Raw genomic sequence first — 20595 nt, forward strand, 5'->3', positions numbered from 1 at the left:
ATGTGCAGCAAATATATCAAAATGTCCCCTTTCTTAAATCATTTGGCGATATTTAACAGGCACCACCAACTGGCTTCGAATCTCATCTCCCCCTTTAGAGATGTTCATCAGTGTTTCTCTATGCAGAAAACCCTGCTTAATAAGGGACCTTTCAGGGGATTCAGGGGATAATTCCACTCTTGACCCTTTCTCAAAACAACCTTTTAAAGTGGAATCTGCTTGCTGTTCCTGTGAAAATATACTGCTTTGGGGTATTTCAAGTGAGAATGCCTCAGCTAGTTGTATATTTTCATTTTCTCCCTCATGAATGTCAGTAACGTTTTCAGCTGCCTCTGTTTGGTCTGATTGTGAACGTGTAAGAACTAACACTTTCTTAACATGCTCAAAGAGGTCTGTCCCAATAAGTACAGCTGAAGGCAGTTGCGAGGAAATTCCAACGCACCAATTTCCTTGCCAGCCCTTATAACGAACTAACACTTCGGCTACAGGCAAAACAACTATTTCTTCCCCTAATTGTCATACTCTCATTTGGTATAATGTGATCTTGTGGTATGATATCAGGGTGACACAGTGTGACCTGAGAGCACGTGTCTCTTAATGCTAAATAGTTGTGTTCTAAAATTCCTATATTATCACCAGCTGCTTCAAATAATTGGGGGTCAGTTCTTATAAGTAGACAATGTCTGATCTCAGCCACAGGAATATTATCTTCACTATTATCTGCTTCTGTTGAGAGCTCTGCTGGTGTTGCTATGGCAACTGACTCCTCCCTTGGGGGAGTTATCTGTCCCTTCTGGATACAGTACACAGATTTAGTCTTGTTTAAATTCATTTTCTGAAGTAAAATTTCTTTATTTTCTTTAGATTTGTAACATTGGGACACAATATGGCCTTTTTCATGGCAAATGAAGCAAATTCCATCACTGCATGGACCCTTTCCAGCCCCTTTTTCTTTTCCCTCCAAATTCTGGCCTCTGGCTTGGCCCTGTTCTGAAGTCTTTCCCACAAAATGGCCGCCCACTTTCTGCTGGCTTTTAACTTGTCCCTTGGGATTTCTATTTCTTTTTCTTTCTCTATCTTTTTTTTTCTTTCTTTCTTTTTTTTTGTATACCACCACCTTGAAAACCTTTTGTTTAGAACTAATTATTATAAATGCATTTTATATGTTTTTTAACTTGTTTTAACTGATGTAAGCTGCCCCGAGTAGACGTTGTCTAGAGGGGCGGGGTAAAAATCGAATGAATGAATAAATGAATGAATGAATGAATGAATGAATGAATGAATGAATGAATAAATAAATAAATAAATAAATAAATAAATAATCCTCCCATGTTTTTCTCATACTCTTTCCCTCAGAATACATAGGTTTTCTGATTTGTGAGATGAAATCTGCAGTTTCGGCTGCCTGTTTCAAATCTAGAGGTTTCTTGTCTTTGACTAAATATTTGATTTCACCATGTAGAAGGGAATAAAACTGTTCCAATCCTATATTTTTAAATTGCTGAATTGTCTGTACATTTTCCTGCGCCAACCATTTATCCAAATATTTAGCCAAATTGGCACCTAGCTGTGTGTAAGATTCATTAGGCTTCTTGGTTAATGTTCTGAATTTTTGCCTCAGATGTTCAGCATTGATGCCATACCTGGCAAACACCAACTTTTTAAATTCAGAATAATCTTTAATCATTTCAATAGGCATCTCAGCGTAAACCTCAGCGAGGCTTCCACTAATTAGAGATCTCAGAATAATCATTTTTTCTGACTCTCTGACTGAAAAATCAGCACATGCTCTTTCAAAAAGAGCTAAAAATGCTTCTGGACAGTCTCCCTGTTTGAAAGTAGGGAATTTCTTTAGATCTGCTTTTGACAACTGCCCTTCTTCAGAGTTGGAATTTCTATTATTGTTATTATTTTGATTTAACAATTCCAGCCTCCTGATTTCAAAAGCCATCCTCACTTTCTCTACCTCAAGTTCTCTCTGTTTCATTCTTTCCTCCATCTCTAGCTGTTTCATTCTTTCCTCCATCTCTAGCTGTTTCTTTCTTTCCTCCTTTTCTATTTCTAACTGTCTCCTTTTTTCCTCCATCTCTAGCTGTTTCATTCTGTATTCATGTGCTTGCGTTAACTCAAACTTTCTGAGGTCTGTTAACTCTTTTCTAGAGGACCTTTCCTCCTGAGCTGAGGAAAATCTGTCCTCTCCCCCACTAATATCTTCGTCTGAACTAGCTGCCATTTCGGCTGGTCTTGGTTCAGCTTTTCTACTTCGGGTTAAGGGCATTTTATTTCACCAAAGCCTCCTGTTTCAACTTTCAAGCCTTGGTTTGAAAGTCACTTTTTTCCTGTACTCTTGGTCTGTGATATAAAGTTGCAGCCTTCTCCAGCACAGTTAGCTAGCAACTGTAACTAGGCTTTAGCCCCTTAAGCTGGGCCTCTTGCCAAACAAAGTTCACTTTATTATTCTGCCTCTGGCACCAATCTTAAATTCACACAGCTCTACCTTGAGCTAGGTTTAGCTGTTTAAATGGAGATCCCTCAGCTTTGCTGCCCTTGGCCTTCGCTCTGTCCCCTCAGAGTTTCCCTAAACTCAGGACTCGCTGGCCAAACCACCACAGCCTTTGCTTTGGGCACGATCCTGCCAAGGCTTTACTGGACTACTCACATCCCGCCGCTGGACACCAGTTTTATTGTAACAGCCTCCTTATACCTCACAAAGGGGCTATTACGTCACACACAAACACTCTTCAGTACCACTGCCACCAACCATTCCCTCAAATGAAGCTTCAGGCCAAAGTATGATTTCAAAATAAATATAAGATTTATTGAATACAAACAAACGGAATGGTAATCACTTGTATGTAAATAATGTCAATCACTATAATAATATAACTGTCACACTCACACACTCACAAACTCTCACTATATAGTACAGTACCACCAAGCCCTAACCGTTCCTATCTCTAAAGCCCTATCAGACCCTATCAGCAAACCCTATCTCAAAGCCCTATCTGACTCTCTCACACCATTCACTCACCTTATATACAACAGCTCCACCCCTTAAGTCCCACCCTCCTTCACGCCATTGGTCAATTACACATAGCTTCAGCAGTGATGGGCAGGTGATGTCATAGCTGTCTGTCAGGAGTTTTGGACTGCAACTCCCAGAAGCCTTCACCACCACCTGTCCTGACTGGGGTTTCTGGGAGTTGCAGTTCAAAAGCATCCGAGTAACAAAGGTTAAGAACCACTGCTCTATCGCATTGATGGAGGTATGTTCTGCCTGGCAACTTCATGAATGTGTGAAGAGCTAGAGGTAGACCAAAGGCAGAGGTTAGACATGGGCATGAACCAGAAAAATGGTAGTTTATGATTCGTGGCTACACATGAACCACAAACTTTCTGAACTTTTAAAAAAAGGTTCATGCCTAGGAGAAGGGGAAACTAAACCCACCACCACCTCTGCCACCCGCCTTTCCCCTATCCCACTGCCCCCATCGCCTCCTTACCTTGTGCTGCCACCTCCTCCTCTGCCACTGTCATCTTCATAGACCAGAGGCTTGGCTTCCCTTCTGTGAGCTGGGCCACTCTTTCTGCACATGGCATGCCTGTCAGCTAACAGGCATGGGCATGCACAGAAACAGAGGCCTGGCTTCCAAGAACCAGGCTTGCTATCTCTGTGCATGTGCATGCTCTGTGGACCCAATTTATTAGAGATATCAGCTGGGACTCTGGTGACACAGCTGATATCTCTGATCAACTGGGTCCTCAGCGCATGCACAGAAGGCAGCATCTGGGTGATTGGAAGGCCGTGCTTCTGGGATGATGATGGAAGAAGAGGAGGAGGCAGGACCAAGTAGAGGTTGAGGAGCAGCAAGAAGGGGGTGGGGGCAGGCTGTGGGGATGAGGGGGGGAGATAATGGACAAAAGCAAATCAAAAACCACTTTAAAAGTTTGTTGGTTTGGTTCGTTTTAGTTAGTCGCTTTTAATGAACCCAAACCAATCAAAACCAATGAATCAGCAATTTTTGCTGAACTACTTTGTTCCTTTGGGGGGGGGTTAGTGCCTATCTCTAACAGTTGAGCACATATTAGATGTAATAAAAACATCTGCTTTTAATCACATCCATGATTCAATTTTGGTGGATCCTGTCACTTTTATACTTATCCTTTTTGACCTGGGATAGCCTAATTACAAACGTTTCTCCTATCAGAACGTGCTGGAGCTCAGTGTCTATGATGAGGATGTCTGCCAAGATGAACTTCTCTTCACTGTGCGCTTTGATGTAGCTGGACTCCCAATGAATGAAAAAGTTCTCATGTGCTTTAACTGTAATCCAAAGGTCAGTAGAAAGTATGGCTGAGTGTTTCATAGTATTCTGTGTCAGGCTTTTAAGTTCAGTGGAATGGAATCCCAAGTAAAATGAGTAAAGGCTGCAATCCTGAATAGGCTACTAGAGAGAGAAATTTGGAGGGCCTTGTTTTGGCCAAACATGTTTACAATGTTTGTGTGACATTGCCTAAATATCTGAATCCCATGATCTGTCCCTTTGATGTACATATAATCTGTAATTTCAATGATCAATTAAGCAAAATAACATTTGGCATCCTATTTGTATTACAAACAGCTTGTTTCTGAGTAATGTAGTGGCAAGAGATAACCATGACAACCCCCATTATTTTAGCAACATCAGTCATCAGAGTCAAAAAATACAGGGAGCTGTGTTGCTATATCGAAACCCTAAGAGTAGTTGTTTATTGAATACTACTCTATTAGCATGAGTTGATACGCAAAGTATTGTTTTTAAAAAATGCCTTCAAATTGGAACTGACTTACAGCCATCCTAACAGGACCTTCAAGGTAAGTGAGATATTTAAGGAGAGGTTTTACCAGTTCAGCATCTACAGTGAGTTTCCATGGCTGAGGAGGGATTCAAACCCAGTTCTCCTGAGTCTCTGTCCATTACTCTGTCCACTGAACCACACTGGGAATCCCAGCCAAAGTGTAGCAGCCTGACAAAAAGCAATGCAGTGGTTACTATATTGAACTTTGGCTGAAGAAACTGGTTCATATACCAGAGCAGCCATGGATTTGACAGAATGACTGTGGTGCAAAATGCGGCGGCCAGACTTATCACTGGGACGAGAAAATACCAGCATATCACTCCCACCCTGGCCACCTTGCATTGACTTCCCATTTGTTTCCGCATCCACTTCAAAATGTTAATGCTGACTTATAAAGCCCTAAACGGTTTAGGACCTCGATACATGGCGGAACCTAGATCTATCTGAGTCATTCATTTTAGCCAGGAAAGACGGCAGAGGGGCCTAACGCCGAGAGAGGCCCGGAAAGAAAGAACAAGAAACCGGGCCTTCTCGGCAGTGGCCCCTCGACTATGGAATACCTTGCCGTTGGAAATCGCCCTGGCTCCCTCGCTGGGTGTTTTTAAGAGTCAGTTAGAGACTTGGCTCTTTAGGCAGGCCTTCCCTCCAGCCAACACTTGATTTTTTTTCTTTTTAGTTTTCCTTTTCCCCATCTTGAACTTTTAAATTTGTTGATTTAATTATGTGATTGCTTTGATGACTTTTAATGATGTTTTATAACTGCTTATAAACTGCCCCGAGTAGACTCTGTCTAGAGGGGTGGGGTAGAAATCGAATAATAAATAAATAAAATAAGGACCAATACTTGGCCACACCTTGCCTTCCTCCATGGATTACTTGGCTGCTAATGCAGAGGTTGAGAATTTGATCGTCCACTGTGCCTCCTGGGAGAAGTGCCAGGCTATGTAGCCCTGGCCGAGCTGCACAGTCCCAGGGCACCCCCAGAGGAAGGGAACGGTAAAACACTTCTCAGTTAGCTTGTGTTCGTTTGTGCAAAAACAAACACAGAAAAAAAAAACACAGCAGTATTTTGTCCCCTTTAAGACAAATAAAATTTATTCCAGTGTGAACTTTTGTGAATAACAATCTGCTTTTTCACAAATGAAGAAGCAGATTGTTTGTGGAAAAAGTAGGTAGTTATACTTCAAAGACCCCTAAATAGACTGCTACAGTTATAATTTTAAAAAGAAAAGAAAGCAGTTGCTATACAAGTTCCCTTTAGAGAGAAAAAAATCTGAGTGCTACAAGCTGCTGGCCTGTGGTTCAAAACTCATCTCCTGTTTACCTTGTCATCCGCTCCACAGCCATGGCAGCACTTTTACTACACACTAGTAACTACACACCTTTAATTATAAAGGTAGTTTCACAAGTTTGTGCAGGTTATGCATTCTAGCCATTCAAATTTTTAAGCAGACACATCATTTGGGGTATATTTTTATCTCCTCCAAAACAGACTACAAGCCTTTCAAAATTGTGGATATCAGAAGCAAAATTTATTTTGTCTTGTGATTAAAAGCCAGGTGATGCAAAACGGCCACTTTTATCAAAACATTTGAATGCAACAAAATTCTTTTTGATCCCTCTCCCTATTCTGTCTTACCCCCTGCAAGGCAATGTCCAGCTTTGATACTATTCTCAAGAACGGTGGTTTTCCTAGCTAGACAAGATGAGGAGCATAGAGTTCCCCTATCCAAAAACATTAATAACTTTTCCCCAACATGCAACCTCCAGCTTTGCAGAGCCTTGTGGTTGTGGACAATACCCCCAATGACATCCTGACTTGTTATTTATAACCAACTGATAACTAGGGTTGGGAACAAGACAACTGGTAGTATGCCAGCTGACTCAGTCAGCAGCTGCACAGACTTTTCCTGCCTTTCACTGTGTCTGAGGAGAAAAGATGGGATGTGCTTAGTGTTAAATCATCAAAAAGCGTAAGGAAAGCCTTTGCTTTCCCCTTTATTTTCATGTCAACTGATGCAAAATCATTTTCAGAACAAAATCCCTATTCGTAACATTACACCTACAGGGGAAAAAAGGTTCAAGTTACAATGGACTGCTTTGTGTTCATCATTCAAGAACCAGTTTGGTTGTAAGTGCAGGGGTATGTTGAATATCCCTATACAAGAGATGTCTTCAAATGACTATTGCAGCATGAAGCACGCTAAATGTAAGATTCAGAAGTGAGGGAAACCTCATGCTATGGCAAGTAGGTGACTTTTGCTTCCTGGTGGAACATTTTTACAGAAAATGCGATAAGCCTATAGGCTAGTTTGAATCCGGAACTTGGCATACATCTCTCTTTTTAAATGTTACAGTGCCACCTATTGGATGTTCAATAGGGGAAGCTAGAAATGGAGCTCTTCTATTTTCCTTCCTCATGATTTCTTTCTCACCAAGACCTAATCAGGGAGCTTTGGGACATGGATTGCATGCGTATCCCTCGTGGCTGCCATGCCATTCCACAAACACAAAACAGGGCCAAAGGTATAAACTGCTTTACAGTCCAAACTACATATGGCCACCAAAAAAAAATGCAAAATGTGTGTAGAGGCATACAAAAGTGTACACATTTCTGGGGATATATTCCCTTCATCAGGTGAGATATTAAAAATGGTGGTGCTAAATTTTGGGAGGAAGATTATCTTAAGACCTTAGAGATGGGCATGAACCTTAGTTCGGAGGTTTGCGCCAGCTTGTACATATGGCACCACAGGTCTTGTTCATTCCCTTCCATGCCTTTCTGGCCAATGACTCACTCACCACCTGGAGTGTACTCTCCTTCAGCTGTTCAAGCAGTCCCCGGCAGGAGCATGTGTCCTTGGATAAGAGGGCGATCAGCTAAGGAGGTGGTACAGGGAAGCCCGTGCTCCTGCTGGAGACTGGTTGAACAGCTGAAGAAGAGGAGGAGAGGAGAATGAGCCAGATGGTGAGTTGGAGGATGCAGCTGGGGAGGCAGGGAAAAGGAATGCATGGCACCTGTGGTGCTGTACGTACAAACCAACACAAACCTCCGAACCAAGGTTCGTGCTCATCTCTAGTTACATTCTGCTACCCTGTTTCCCTGAAAATAAGACCTAACCTGAAAATAAGACCTGGTATGATTTTTCAGGATGCTCGTAATATAAGCCCTACCCAAAAAATACCGTATTTGCTGGCGTACAAGATGACTGGGCGTATAAGACGACCCCCCCCCCAACATTTCCACTCAAAATATAGAGTGGATGGCTCTGCTGCGGCATCGGTGGCGGCTGCCCAGGGCTCTGCCCAGGCCCACCCTGGAAGTTCATGGCCAGCGAGGAGAAGGGCGAGGAGGAGGGGAAGCGAGTGGGCGGGCGGTGGCAGCGGAGGAGGAGGAGGGGAAGCGGCTATCCGGCGGTGGGCAGGAGAGCGGGCAGCTGGCTCAGCGGCGCAGCAGGCAGCCCGGCGGCAGGTTCTGGCCACTCAGGCATGGCTGGCTCTGCTTCCCTCCCTCCCTCCGGACTGACCACCTGCCTGCCTGCCTACCTCCCCGGCCGGCGCAGCCCCGCGTCACTCACTCAACAGCTGCAGCGGTGGCTCCTTCCCTGGCCCAACTGAAGTGCACCTGGTGTATAGGACGACTCCCCCCCACTTGGAGGCATGTTTTTGGGCCAAAAAAGTTGTCTTATACGCCGGCAAATATGGTAAGCCCTAGCTAAGTGAAACCCCACCCTCCACCATTGTGCAGCAACCAGAAGATGACATGACTGTAAAATAAAAAATTTCCTGAAATTTTGTGTTTTTTGGAGCAAAAATTAATATACGACCCTGTCTTATTTTCAGGGAAACACGGTATTTGTTTAAGGACGTGCCAGAGTCATATAGAGGAAAAGGTCTGTTCAGGTGATAATAGTTCTATTAGGTTTCATCCAGAGTAACCAATTACCTCATCAAGGTTCAGAAAGACTGAAATTTTAGGTTCTGTATCTTAAACAATACAAATATTTCACAGAAAATTCTAAACTACATCCATGCATTTACTATTATCCATTAGTTTACTGAGATTGCAAACTGCATGCATAGTACACGTCCAAACTGGATAGGTTAGACTGTTGAAAAGTCTTTGTATTCATTCAGTTGTGGTTTTTTTTTAATTTTAGGACCATGAGGAGCTGGAGATAGAGTTTGAGTTACAAAACAGGTGAGTAAAATCACATGCTACAGAATATGTAAAGCTATATTTGTCACTCCAAGGGCAGTTTGTGGTGTGAGCAGAGGCGGCATCTCACTTCCAGGTGTCAAGATTAGAGATGTATACAAATACAGTACAAGTACATCCACACAGACTTAACAAGGGTCCAGTCCTTGGGGCCGGACCATCCACTCATGCATCTGCCGGTGGTGGCCCCTCTCTTCCTTCCAATCACTCCCAGAGCACTGCTCAGCTAGTGACTCAGACTTGTCCTCCCTCCTATTGCCAGGAGTGGCTAGCCGAGCAGAGCTCTGGGAGCGATTGGAAGGAAGAGAGGGGCCACCACTGGTGGGCGCACAAGTTAAATCCAGCTGTGCAGGGTTATTCACATACAAATATCTCCATCTCTAGTCAACATGTTTGGACTATGGACCACCTACTTAGACTATAAACCTACAAAACAGATTGAGTTTTTAGAAGTGGGGAATCTGCACCATCAAAGAGGCTGGACTGTTCTGTAATGAGGGCCCATGAGAACATGTTCTTTTAGATTTCCTGTTCTACTTTTGATCTCACCTTTTCAGCAAATGACTAAAATAATTTTTAGTCAAGGAATGTAAGAAGGACCTTTAAAGAGAATTAGACAGTGTCATGGAGAAAAAGGCTATGAATGGCTCCAGACCTGATGGCTATATATGACCTCCTTCTCTAAATACCAATTCTTGGGGAAGGAAAGGAAATGGGGAGAACACTATTGTGTTCATCACCTGCTTCTGGGCTTCCCACATACATCTCGTAGACTATTGTGGAAACTAAACACTGGGCTAGAAAGGTCTCAGGTGAAATCTATCAGGTCTGTTTTTATGTTTTTAACTACAATTATATACATATACTGTATTAAAAATAACTCTATTCCATTTGCCTTTTTTAGTTCAAGAGTCCTCGAAACTATCATTACGAATGGCGTTCTTCTGGTAACTTTTATTTTATATCTTCTTTCTTTCACCATAGATATCTAGGGCAGGTAACACAAAAATATTATACATTACATCCAAGTCTGCAACTCATTATTTCCTCTGAGAGGGCAGTGTAAAGAAACTGAATGTCACTTTCCTTCTCTTGCCTTCAATACCTAATTAGCCATATCCAGTTACTAACTACCCAATCATTACAAAAAGGTTTGAGAGGAGCAACTATCCTCTCACCACTTGAAAATCAAGGTTCTTGCTCAAGTTTAGAGCCAACACATAAACAAGAGTTTCTCTTCTTCAAATATGTCAGCTCTCCTTGTGGGGAAAGAGACAACAGAGAGAGAAAAGGGCAGTTGCTTCCTCAAAGTATCATGACAACAAATGGGTAGGCAATGACTGGACAGAGCTAATGTCTGGAGTCCTGGTCAGATTTTCGTCATATGGACAGAATCACCACAGTAGAGGGGAACACCTACCTCCTTCTAATTGCTATTATTTTCTCTGTGTGAAAGGGAATTCTGGGGTTCTTGCATGCATGCAGAGCCTACAAAACAAGCAGTAATGTGTCTTCTGCAGATGGATCACTTTCCCCATGGGGGAAATTACTGATGACATGGATCTTTTTTGCTGTCATGCTGAAGCACACCTTTGGAACTGCAACAGAAGGTGTCTACCTCCAGACTAGATCAGATGGAAAGCTCTTTAATCTCTCTAGATTGAGAGTGAAGACCAAAGTCCAGCTGAAATGCATGGGGGAATTTCCTGTTCTCCAATGATGCAGTTGTTGTTGCCCATTCTGCTGAAGGCCTCCAACAACTTACAAATCATTTTAGAAAGGCCTGCCAAGACTTTGGATTAACAATCAGCCTGAAGAAAACATAAGTCATGGGTCATGGCGTGGACTCACCTCCCTCTAGTACCATCTCTACAGAAGAATTGGAGGTTGTTCATGACTTTGCATATCTTGGCTCAACTATCTCTGACACTTTCTCCCTAGATGTCAAGCTGGATAAACGCATTGGCAAAGCAGCTACCATGTTCTCTAGACTCACAAAGAGAATATGGCTTAATAAGAAGCTGACTGCATATACCAAGATCTAGGTCTATAGAGCCTGTGTCCTGAGCACACTCTTGCAGCGAGACCTGAACCCTTTGTGCATGGCAGGAGAGGAAGCTGAACACGTTCCATATGCATTGTCTCCAATGCATTTTTGGTATCACCTGGCAGGACAAAGGTCCAAAGAGAGTAGTCCCAGAACGAGCTGGAATTTTTAGCATGTATACATTACTGAAACAGTGACATCTACATTGGCTTGGGTATGTTGTGAGAATGGCTGATGGTTGGATTCCAAAAGATCTCCTGTATACAGAATTAGTGCAGGGAAAGTGCCCCAGAGGAAGACCACAGCTGCAATACAAGGACATCTGCAAATGGGATCTGAAGGCATTAGGAATGAACCTCAACAGATGGGAAACTTTGACCTCTGAGCTTTCAGCCAGGAGGCAGGCGGTGCATCATGGCCTCTCCCAATTTGAAGAGACCCTTGTCCAGCAGGCCGAGGCACAGAGGCAGTCCCAAAACCAGCAAAATCAGGGAGCTGGAAAGGGGTCAAATTGTCTTCAATGTGGAAGGGATTGTCACTCTCGGCCTCTTAGATATTGTTCCAAGACCTCAATTCAGAGCATGTTATCATAGTCTTTCAAGACTGAAGGATACCTACACTCAGTGAAGGCCTACAGACATAAGCCCTGTACATGCATTGTAAACTGTACTTCTAGAAAGAGAGCTAACCACATTCAGTTGAACACACTGAAATTCCTCCATGTTAGGGACTTGAACACATACAGCACTTTAGGCATGTTCAACTGAATACCAAGAAATGATCCCTGTCAACATGAGGACGTTGGAAGTGGAAGGAGCAAATATGTGTGCCCAGCATTCTCTCCAAATTTCCAGTTTCACATAATTGAACAGAGGCAAAATTACAATTTCCATGCAGGACTCAACAAGAATAGTTTTCACTATGACTGGAAAAACACAATAGTAATAACTTTTATAGCTAAATGGAACAATGCCTTCAGTTTAGGATCATTCTGGGGGATTTTGCTTTTGTTGAACATTGTCTGCTCTACATAGTCAATATGTTCCTAGTTATTTGCTGTGCACAGTGTTGACACAATATGGACACCACGACAGTCCTGTCCTTCTTTCAGATAATATGCCTCCTGTTTAACTTTTCTCACACCAGAGGAATTCTAACTAAAATGCAGATCTTTCCATGGATGTTAACAGAGCATGCCTCTTAAGGACATATGTCTGCCTCTCAGTATTTTCACCCCTTTCCATTTCAAAATATTGAAACCCTGTAGAAAATACTTATTGACTACCTATTTTATTTATTTACAGAATTTTTTTAACTACCGGTATTTATATCTGAAGATTTCAAGGATTAGGTAGAAGAACCTTCTCATTCAGCTATATATTTGTTATAGAAAATATTCTTAAGCCTGTTTAGTTTTTAAGAGGTGTGCAGAGCCCATAGGCATTGAGGGAAGAATGCTAACCCTGCCTCCTCCATCATTCTTTGAACATGGAAACATGACTGTTTGAACAAAGAGAGACTGCTCTGCTCATGCAGTCTCTCTGTGCAAGCAGGACCCTGATTCTGTAGGGCTTGGGCTCACACAGAGAGATTATGCAGCCTCTCTCTATTCAAACAGTTGTGTTTCTGGGTTCATGATGGTAGAGGGAATAGTGCTTATGTGTTCCCCTCAACCTAAGTGGTCTCCATTGATCTTAAGAAATGAATAAGATTCTAGTGGTTAAAAGTTCTGACCTTGTCCTTTCTGAAGGCTGGTGAAGAAGAAAAAAAGAATGTTTTTCTTTTAGTTAAATTCACAATAAATATTCTTCTGCTGTGCTTCCTTACATTTCTACAGTCCCGCCAAGTTTGCTGTTTGGAATGTGAGGTGGAGAAGAAAAAGGCAAAAAAATCAAGTAAGATTTTTATTTCATTAAGAAAGAATTCTCTCACAACTTTATACCTTGTGATGCATGTTATTTATTTATTTATTTATTTATTTATTTATTTATTTATTTATTTATTTATTTATTTATTTATTCATTCATTCATTCATTCATTCATTCATTCATTCATTTAGCTAGTTAGTTTGCTATTTAGTTTGCTAGTTAGTTTGCTAGCTAGCTAGCAAGTAAATATACGACCAATCGGGCCAAGGACCACTCTATAGGAATACTTAGTACAATTTCATACTGGGGTGGGCTACTTCTAGTTTTCTTCTCCCCATCTCTCAGGAAATTCTGCCTTTGCGGAATTCACTACCAGTATAGTAATGGCAGGAAACTTATCACTTTGTTACACTTGGGCAAAGTGGAGAGGGGAAATCTGGCTTATTTTTAAGGAGAACTGAGTACCCAGAGGTTTCTAGGAAGTGCACTTATCATTAAAAACATTCAGCATACTCCCTGGATACCTTGCTTATATGTGAAAAAGCAACAACGTTGACATTTTATCTCCTTCCTTTAGTCCATGGGCTAGATACCTGCCAGCTGAACTACTGTCACACTTTGTACATGAGACTGTCCTCAAACACAACTTAATTTTTGAGAAAACTCTTTGCTTTCTTTTAGAACAAAGACTGGCTCTTACAGTGAAAGGATCCTATGAAAGACACCGGGAGTTCAATTTTGGCTCTAACTTCTGCCTGAGGCCAACGTGTCAGACCACATTCCACTTTGTCAAATATAAACATCAAACCCTTGACATTAAACTACCAAAGAAGGGCCTAGATTATGCCATTGTAAGTTGTTCAGCAACCTTGCATTAACTGTAAAAAGATTCCTGTTTGTTCCCGCTTTTCCCCCTCTCTTATTGATGATTTTTAAGCTATTAAGAGACTATTCATGTTGCAGATCTGCTGGTGCATTTGATAGACAGACAAGCTAGGTACATCAAAATCAAAATTTTCAAAAGTTCTGGTAAAAAAAATCATATTTATCTTCCTAGGGCCGATGTTCCTATAATAAAGAGGAAAGACCCTTAAAAGTGGAAATTAATTCAATTCCTAGAAGCAAGAACATAGTACTAGCAGAGGTAAGAACTGTCTTGGTTCTCATCTTGCATAATACTTTTAACTACTTGTGTTTGAATAGGAATTTGTTTTCTCCCGCTCTGTGGAATATGAGATTATGCAGACCAATCCATCATTACCGTTGGCTTTGATTAGGTAGATGATAGACAATATTACGTGTGCTCTGCATTGAAAAGAAAAAATATAACCAGAGTAATCCTGGTCCTGTAGTCTCAATCAGTTAGTGGTCAGTTGACTAAGTGATCACACAGGGAAATAGGTCATATTTTGGATCACTTTTGGAGCCGTCCAGTGCAATCTAGTCCCTGGTGATTACAAAGCAGGGAATTGTGCTTCAGCTTGATCCCAGTCCATGCCCAAGCTGGACCTTTTTGTTCCATTTGTAGGGTTACTATTTTAGTGGGTAAAAGCTAGAACGATTCCCAGACAGACAGAAGAGTCACTTTAAGGGAGGTTGCTGCCTACAAAGTGACCCTTTCTTGTGAGATCGAACACACACCTCTCCCTCTCTCTGATCACACCCTGTTGCTAATTATTTTGTCTGCTTTTGAGGAATAAAAATGTAATGCAGAAGGAAGAAATTATGGAATACATGTTTACCTTAGCAGTTTAAAGCATTCAACACAAGTTGTGTTTGGGAAAAAACATGTGTGAACAAAACTGACTGGTTAGAACAACAGATACAGAATCAGAGACTTAAATTCATTGACCACCTGCAAGAAGATAGTGCATTTCTGCTCATGCATGAGGAGAAAAATCATTCATTGGTTGCCTCGAGTGTTGCCTTCTACTGTACAAAGGAGGGCCCGTAGAGGAAACAGCAACTTTGCCGTTCATAAGTGGAAGTGCCTTTGACAAAGAAGGAATCTTTTAGTCAAGTGGCTGAAATTGTCTCAGAAATCAGCAATTATAAACCTGCAATAGTCACTGCATTGTTCAGTGAGTAAACCCATAATAAAGAAGGATTGTTCTCCTTAAGTTACAAATGACATATGATTTTTAAAAACTTCTCAGAAAGAACACTGATGCCAGAAAGAACAGAGATTGTGTCCTTGAAGTATTTATTGGAATCTGGATCTAATTTTATGCCTACAGTTACCAAGTCAGCAAACAATGTGTTTCCAAAGTCTTTTTACATATCTCTCCTAAGCTGGAACAGGATTCAGAGTCTTTATGCATAGTGCCTAAAGGACAGTGTTTACAATGGATTCCTAGGACTGAAAAGCATTAATAACAAATTCACATTCTGGATTTTCAGAGTAATACATTTGCTTTGCATGTGAAGACAGAAGACTGGTAAGAGATCTATCCTCTCTTGGATGGTAATGGCTACCATTTTACCTATTTCTCTCTTTGTCTCTTGGAAAAATATCATAAGGGAAATTAGCTAAACATGCATTGATTTAAAGTGGGATACTGTATTATATATGTATGGAGAGAATAAAAATTAATAACATAGATGTACTTTGAATACTTAGTCCAAAATTATGTTTAGTGAATATACAAGGCTTGTATCAATTAAACAATTTTATTTTATAATGAGAGGAAATGGTGTACCTGCCAGCTTGAGTAAATCACACATCTCTGGTTTAACTCTGGCAGCATTGTATATATCCCAAACTAATGCTGTGTAAAGCCATCGCATACATGTTGTTTGCTGATTTAAAAAAAAAACTAGTGATTCTTGTCTTGCTACCCACTGTACTGATGATCAATGTAGGATTACTTTCAAGACATCTCTAAACAGATTCAAATGCTAATATACATGCTGCATTTCTTTCTTTATGTGTGTTTTCTAGTCAGAGAGGCCTCGATGTTCGCTTGGAATGTGACCTTTGTCCCCAGGAAAAGGAATTCTTGAACAAAAGGAAGATCATTGTTGCTGATGGTTTCAAAAAGGTTCTTGGACTAGAAAAGGACCTACAAGATCACGAGGTATGTAATCAGGTCAAGCGACTGACCAGGATTCCAAAGAATGTCAGGTTTGTAGAGGAATATATGTAGGTAAATGCAATTGTATTCTAAATAGATATGGTAAGGCAGTGCTAAGACTGCTTCTTAAGTAATCTACCCTTGCCTAGAAGATCTGTATACTTTTAGAACAGTTGTGAAGGTCCCTTTTCTGGGCAGGACCTTAAACAGATGATGGTAGACTAGATCCTTTTCAATCATAATTCAAATCTAGTTTGGCCCTAAGATTACCTTGGTCACCCTATATGATGATGTGTAACAAGGAAGATTTGCTTTAATCTTAAAATAGTCTTGTTGATTCACCTTGGTATTATGTGCTACCATAGTACCCTTTCAGAATGGTTTTCCAAGTTGGAAACCAGAGGCATTACTCCACTTTGGATGGACACTTCCAGAGGTTGGTATTTGCTTGGTTGGCCCCATAAAGCTTCCAGTTTGGAACTCTTTAGAATTTTGAAGTGTATGATCATCTATATTCTACTTCTCTTTTTCAGCTCAGGCAGGTACAGAAGTGGAGGTACAGGGAACAGAGAGGGAATAGAGGGAATAGAGGAACCAGTCACTAAGAGTGCTTTTGTTCAGAGACTCAAAAAGCAGGCAATAAGTGGAATAGAAATTTCTTTGCCCCAAAGAAGTTAATACATCAAATTTTGTTGTGTTTATTTTTTAGGAAATTTTTCTGTTGACCATCAATCTGTGCTTCTTTTTTTCTTTTCCCTCCTCCTTCTACCACTTCTTCATCCTCCACATCCTCTTAGTTTCTTCTGCCTCCTCATTCTCACCTCTTCTTTTTCTTCATCCTCCCTTTTTTCTCATTCTTTTCCTTTTCTTCCTCATCTTCCCCATCTCCCTATGGTTACTCTTCCTACTGTTGATCCTGTTGCTCTTGATTTTTTCAAAAGTGATGACATCTAATTATAATGAGCAAGTGCTTGTGATGGATTGTTCTTATGTGTTAGTGTAATGGAGGATGTTGTTACTGAAGGTGGGTCATCTTTAGTTGTTTACTAAATTCAGAATTACTGCAGACTTTCTTTAGAAAGGTGCTGTCTGAAGATTCTTATAATATCCAGATATATTTAGCATGGATTTACTTATCAGCTAATTGGTTAATAGGCAAATCTTTCAGATTGTTTTATTGGTGATGCATGAGGACTTGAGGGTACACAGCCAGCATAGGATAGAACATGTTTAACAAGCAAATTAAGATCAGAATACATAGAACATGAGCACTGTGGTGTGTGTTTGCTTCATATCATGAATAGATTAGCAGGCAGATGTATAGATGTGTATACATTTTTGTATAATCTTATCACTACTCTGTTTCCCCGAAAATAAGACCTAACCTGAAAATAAGCCCTAGTATGATTTTTCAGGATGCTCATTAATATAAGCCCTACCCCAAAAATAAGCCCTAGTTAAGTGAAACCCCGTCCTCCAGCATTGTCCAGCATTGTGCAGCAACCAGAAGAAGATGACATGACTGTATTTGAATAAATGTAGATTGTTGTACATAAAAAAATTAAAACATCCCCTGAAAATAAGCCCTAATGCATTTTTGGAGCAAAAATTAATATAAGACCCTGTCTTATTTTTGGGGAAACATGGTAGTGTGAGTCCACAACTCATCCACCTTCCCCTTCCCCTTATAAAAGCCCATTGCTTATCTTTCTTAAATCTTAATTCTAATTTTAGCATTGCCCACCAATCCATTGGTAGACCCATTTCCTTCTTATCCTGTATATTTTTAATTGCTGGTCTTTTTCTGCTGCCTTTGGTGAAATGGTCTATCTTCTGAGTACTTTGTCCAATGTCCTCTTTGAGTCCTAAAGTCACCGCCTTGATTTCTAGAGTTTGGGCTTTCATCTGTTCTGTAACTTGCTTAATAATATTTGTTTGCATCTCCTGCATTTAATTCTTAAAAGAATCTTGAGTTATTACATTGGATAAGCTTGTAGGTTGGCTAACAGAGTTGGTTGCCATTTCTGATTCCTCCGATTTGTATATCCAAATTCAGCCAGGGGCAGTTTTAATTTATAAACCACTGTCCACAGATCACAGCAAGGCCACTCAAGGGGTTTCCCCCATTTTTGTGCATAAACACCCAGTTTCCCCCAAGTTATCTCTATTGAGCAATTCAAATATTCTTAAATAGTCTAATATTATGCCAAGAAAACCCTATGAACAGAAAAGATATGACGCTGGAACATGGGCCCCTCAGGTCAGAAGGTGTCCAACATGCTACTGAGGAAGAGCGGAGGACAAGGACAAGTAGCTCCAGAGCTAATGAAGTGGCTGGGCCAAAGCTGAAAGAATGCTCAGCTGTGGACGTGCCTGTAAGTAAAAGGAAAGTCCAATTCTGCAAAGAAAAATACAGCATGGGAACCTGGGATGTAAGATATATGAGCCTTGGTAAGTTGGGTGTGGTCAAACAGGAGATGGCAAGAATAAACATTGACATCCTGGGAGTCAGTGAACTAAAATGGACAGGAATGGTTGAATTCAATTCAGATGATGACCATATCTACTATTGTGGGCAAGAATCCCATAGAAGAAATGGAGTAGCCCTCATAGTCAACAAAAGAGTGGGAAAAGCTGTACTGGGATACAATCTCAAAAATGATAGAATGATGTCAATACGAATCCAAGGCAGACCTTTCAACATCACAGTAATCCAAGTTTATGCATCAACCAGCAATGCTGAAGAGGCTGAAGCTGCCCAATTCCATGAAGACTTAGAACACCTTCTAGAACTGACACCAAAGAAAGATATTCTTTTCATTATAGGAGACTGGAATGCTAAAGTAGGGAGTCAAGAGATAAAAGGAACAACAGGTAAGTTTGGCCTTGGAGTTCAAAATGAAGCAGGACAAAGGCTAATAGAGTTTTGTCAAGAGAACAAGCTGGTCATCACAAACACACTTTTCCAACAACACAAGATGTGACTCTACACATGGACATCACCAGATGGGCAATACCGAAATCAGATCAATTATATTCTCTGCAGCCAAAGATGGAGAAGCTCTATACAGTCAGTAAAAACAAGACCTGGAGCTGATTATGGCTCTTATCATCAGCTTCTTATAGAAAAATTCAAGTTTAAACTGAAGAAAGTAGGAAAGACCACTGGGTTAGTCAGGTATAATGCCTTATGAATACACAGTGGACGTGAAGAACATATTTAAGGAATTCAATTTGGTGGAGAGAGTGCCTGAAGAACTATGGATGGAGGCTCATAACACTGTACAGGAGGCAGCAACAAAAACCATCCCAAAGAAAAGGAAATGCAAGAAAGCAAAGTGGCTGTCCAATGAGGCCTTACAAATAGCAGAGAGGAGAAGGGAAACCAAATGCAAGGGAGATAGGGGAAGTTACAGAAAATTGGATGCGGACTTCCAAAGAATAGCAAGAAGAGACAAGAGGGCCTTCTTACATGAACAATGCAAAGATATAGAAGAAAACAATAGAAAGGGAAAAACAAGAGATCTGTTCAAAAATTGGAGCTATTAAAGGAACATTTTATGCAAAGATGGACATGATAAAGGACAAAAATGGTAGGGACCTTACAGAAGCAGAAAACATCAAGAAGAGGTGACAAGAATACACAGAGGAAAGATCTGGATATCCAGGACAACCCAGATAGTGTGGTTGTTGACCTTGAGTCAGACATCCTGGAGAGCAAAGCCAAGTGGGCCTTAGAAAGCATGGCTAACAACAAGGCCAATGGAGGTATTGGCATTCCAGTTGAACTATTTAAAATTTTAAAAGATGATGCTGTTAAAGTGCTACACTCAATATGCCAGCAAATTTGGAAAACTCAGCAGTGACCAGAGGATTAGAAAAGATCAGTCTGCTTCCCAATCCCAAAGAAGTGCAGTGCCAAAGAATGCTCCAACTACCATACTATTCCACTCATTTCACACGCCAGCAAGGTTATGCTCAAAATCCTCCAAGGTAGGCTTCAGCAGTATGTGGACCAAGAACTCCCAGAAGTATAAGCTGATTTTGATGGGGCAGAGGACTAGAAACCAAATTGCTAACATGCGCTGGATTATGGAGAAAGCCATAGAGCTCCAGAAAAACATCTACCTCTGCTTCATTGACTATGCAAAAGCCTTTGACTGTGTGGACCTCAGCAAACTATGGCAAGTCCTTAAAGAAATGGGAGTGCCTGACCACTTTATCCATCTCCTAAGAAATCTATATGTGGGAAAGGAAGCCACAGTTAGAACTGGGTATGGAACAACTGATTGGTTCAAAATTCGGAAAGGAGTACAACAAGGCTATATATTGTCCCCCTGCTTATTTAAATTACAGTGGTGCCTTGCATAGCGAGGTTAATCTGTTCCGGATTAACCTTCGCTATAGTGAAACATCGCTGAACAGGACAGGGAAAGCCATTGGAACGCATTAAACATCGTTTAATGCGTTAAACATTGGAACGCATTAAACATTGGAACGCGGCCATTTTGGGGCTTCCGGCGGCCATTTTGTCCACCAAATAGCTGA

The 20595-nt window shown here is 41.0% G+C and overlaps 1 protein-coding gene across 1 annotated transcript in view; it reads left to right on the forward strand.

The window, feature by feature from the left end:
• Positions 1 to 20595, forward strand: part of LOC110079011 (cytosolic phospholipase A2 epsilon) — a 47184-nt gene that overhangs the window by 14584 nt on the left and 12005 nt on the right. Inside the window, exons 4-12 of the mRNA XM_078387383.1 lie at positions 4209 to 4337; positions 9000 to 9040; positions 9536 to 9543; positions 9971 to 10005; positions 12943 to 13000; positions 13655 to 13824; positions 14031 to 14117; positions 15374 to 15411; positions 15915 to 16050. Of these exons, the coding sequence (XP_078243509.1) occupies positions 4209 to 4337; positions 9000 to 9040; positions 9536 to 9543; positions 9971 to 10005; positions 12943 to 13000; positions 13655 to 13824; positions 14031 to 14117; positions 15374 to 15411; positions 15915 to 16050 (702 nt within the window). The remainder of the gene's footprint in view (positions 1 to 4208; positions 4338 to 8999; positions 9041 to 9535; positions 9544 to 9970; positions 10006 to 12942; positions 13001 to 13654; positions 13825 to 14030; positions 14118 to 15373; positions 15412 to 15914; positions 16051 to 20595) is intronic.

This window comes from Pogona vitticeps, chromosome 1 (genome assembly GCF_051106095.1).
Source record: "Pogona vitticeps strain Pit_001003342236 chromosome 1, PviZW2.1, whole genome shotgun sequence".
NCBI lineage: Eukaryota > Metazoa > Chordata > Lepidosauria > Squamata > Agamidae > Pogona > Pogona vitticeps.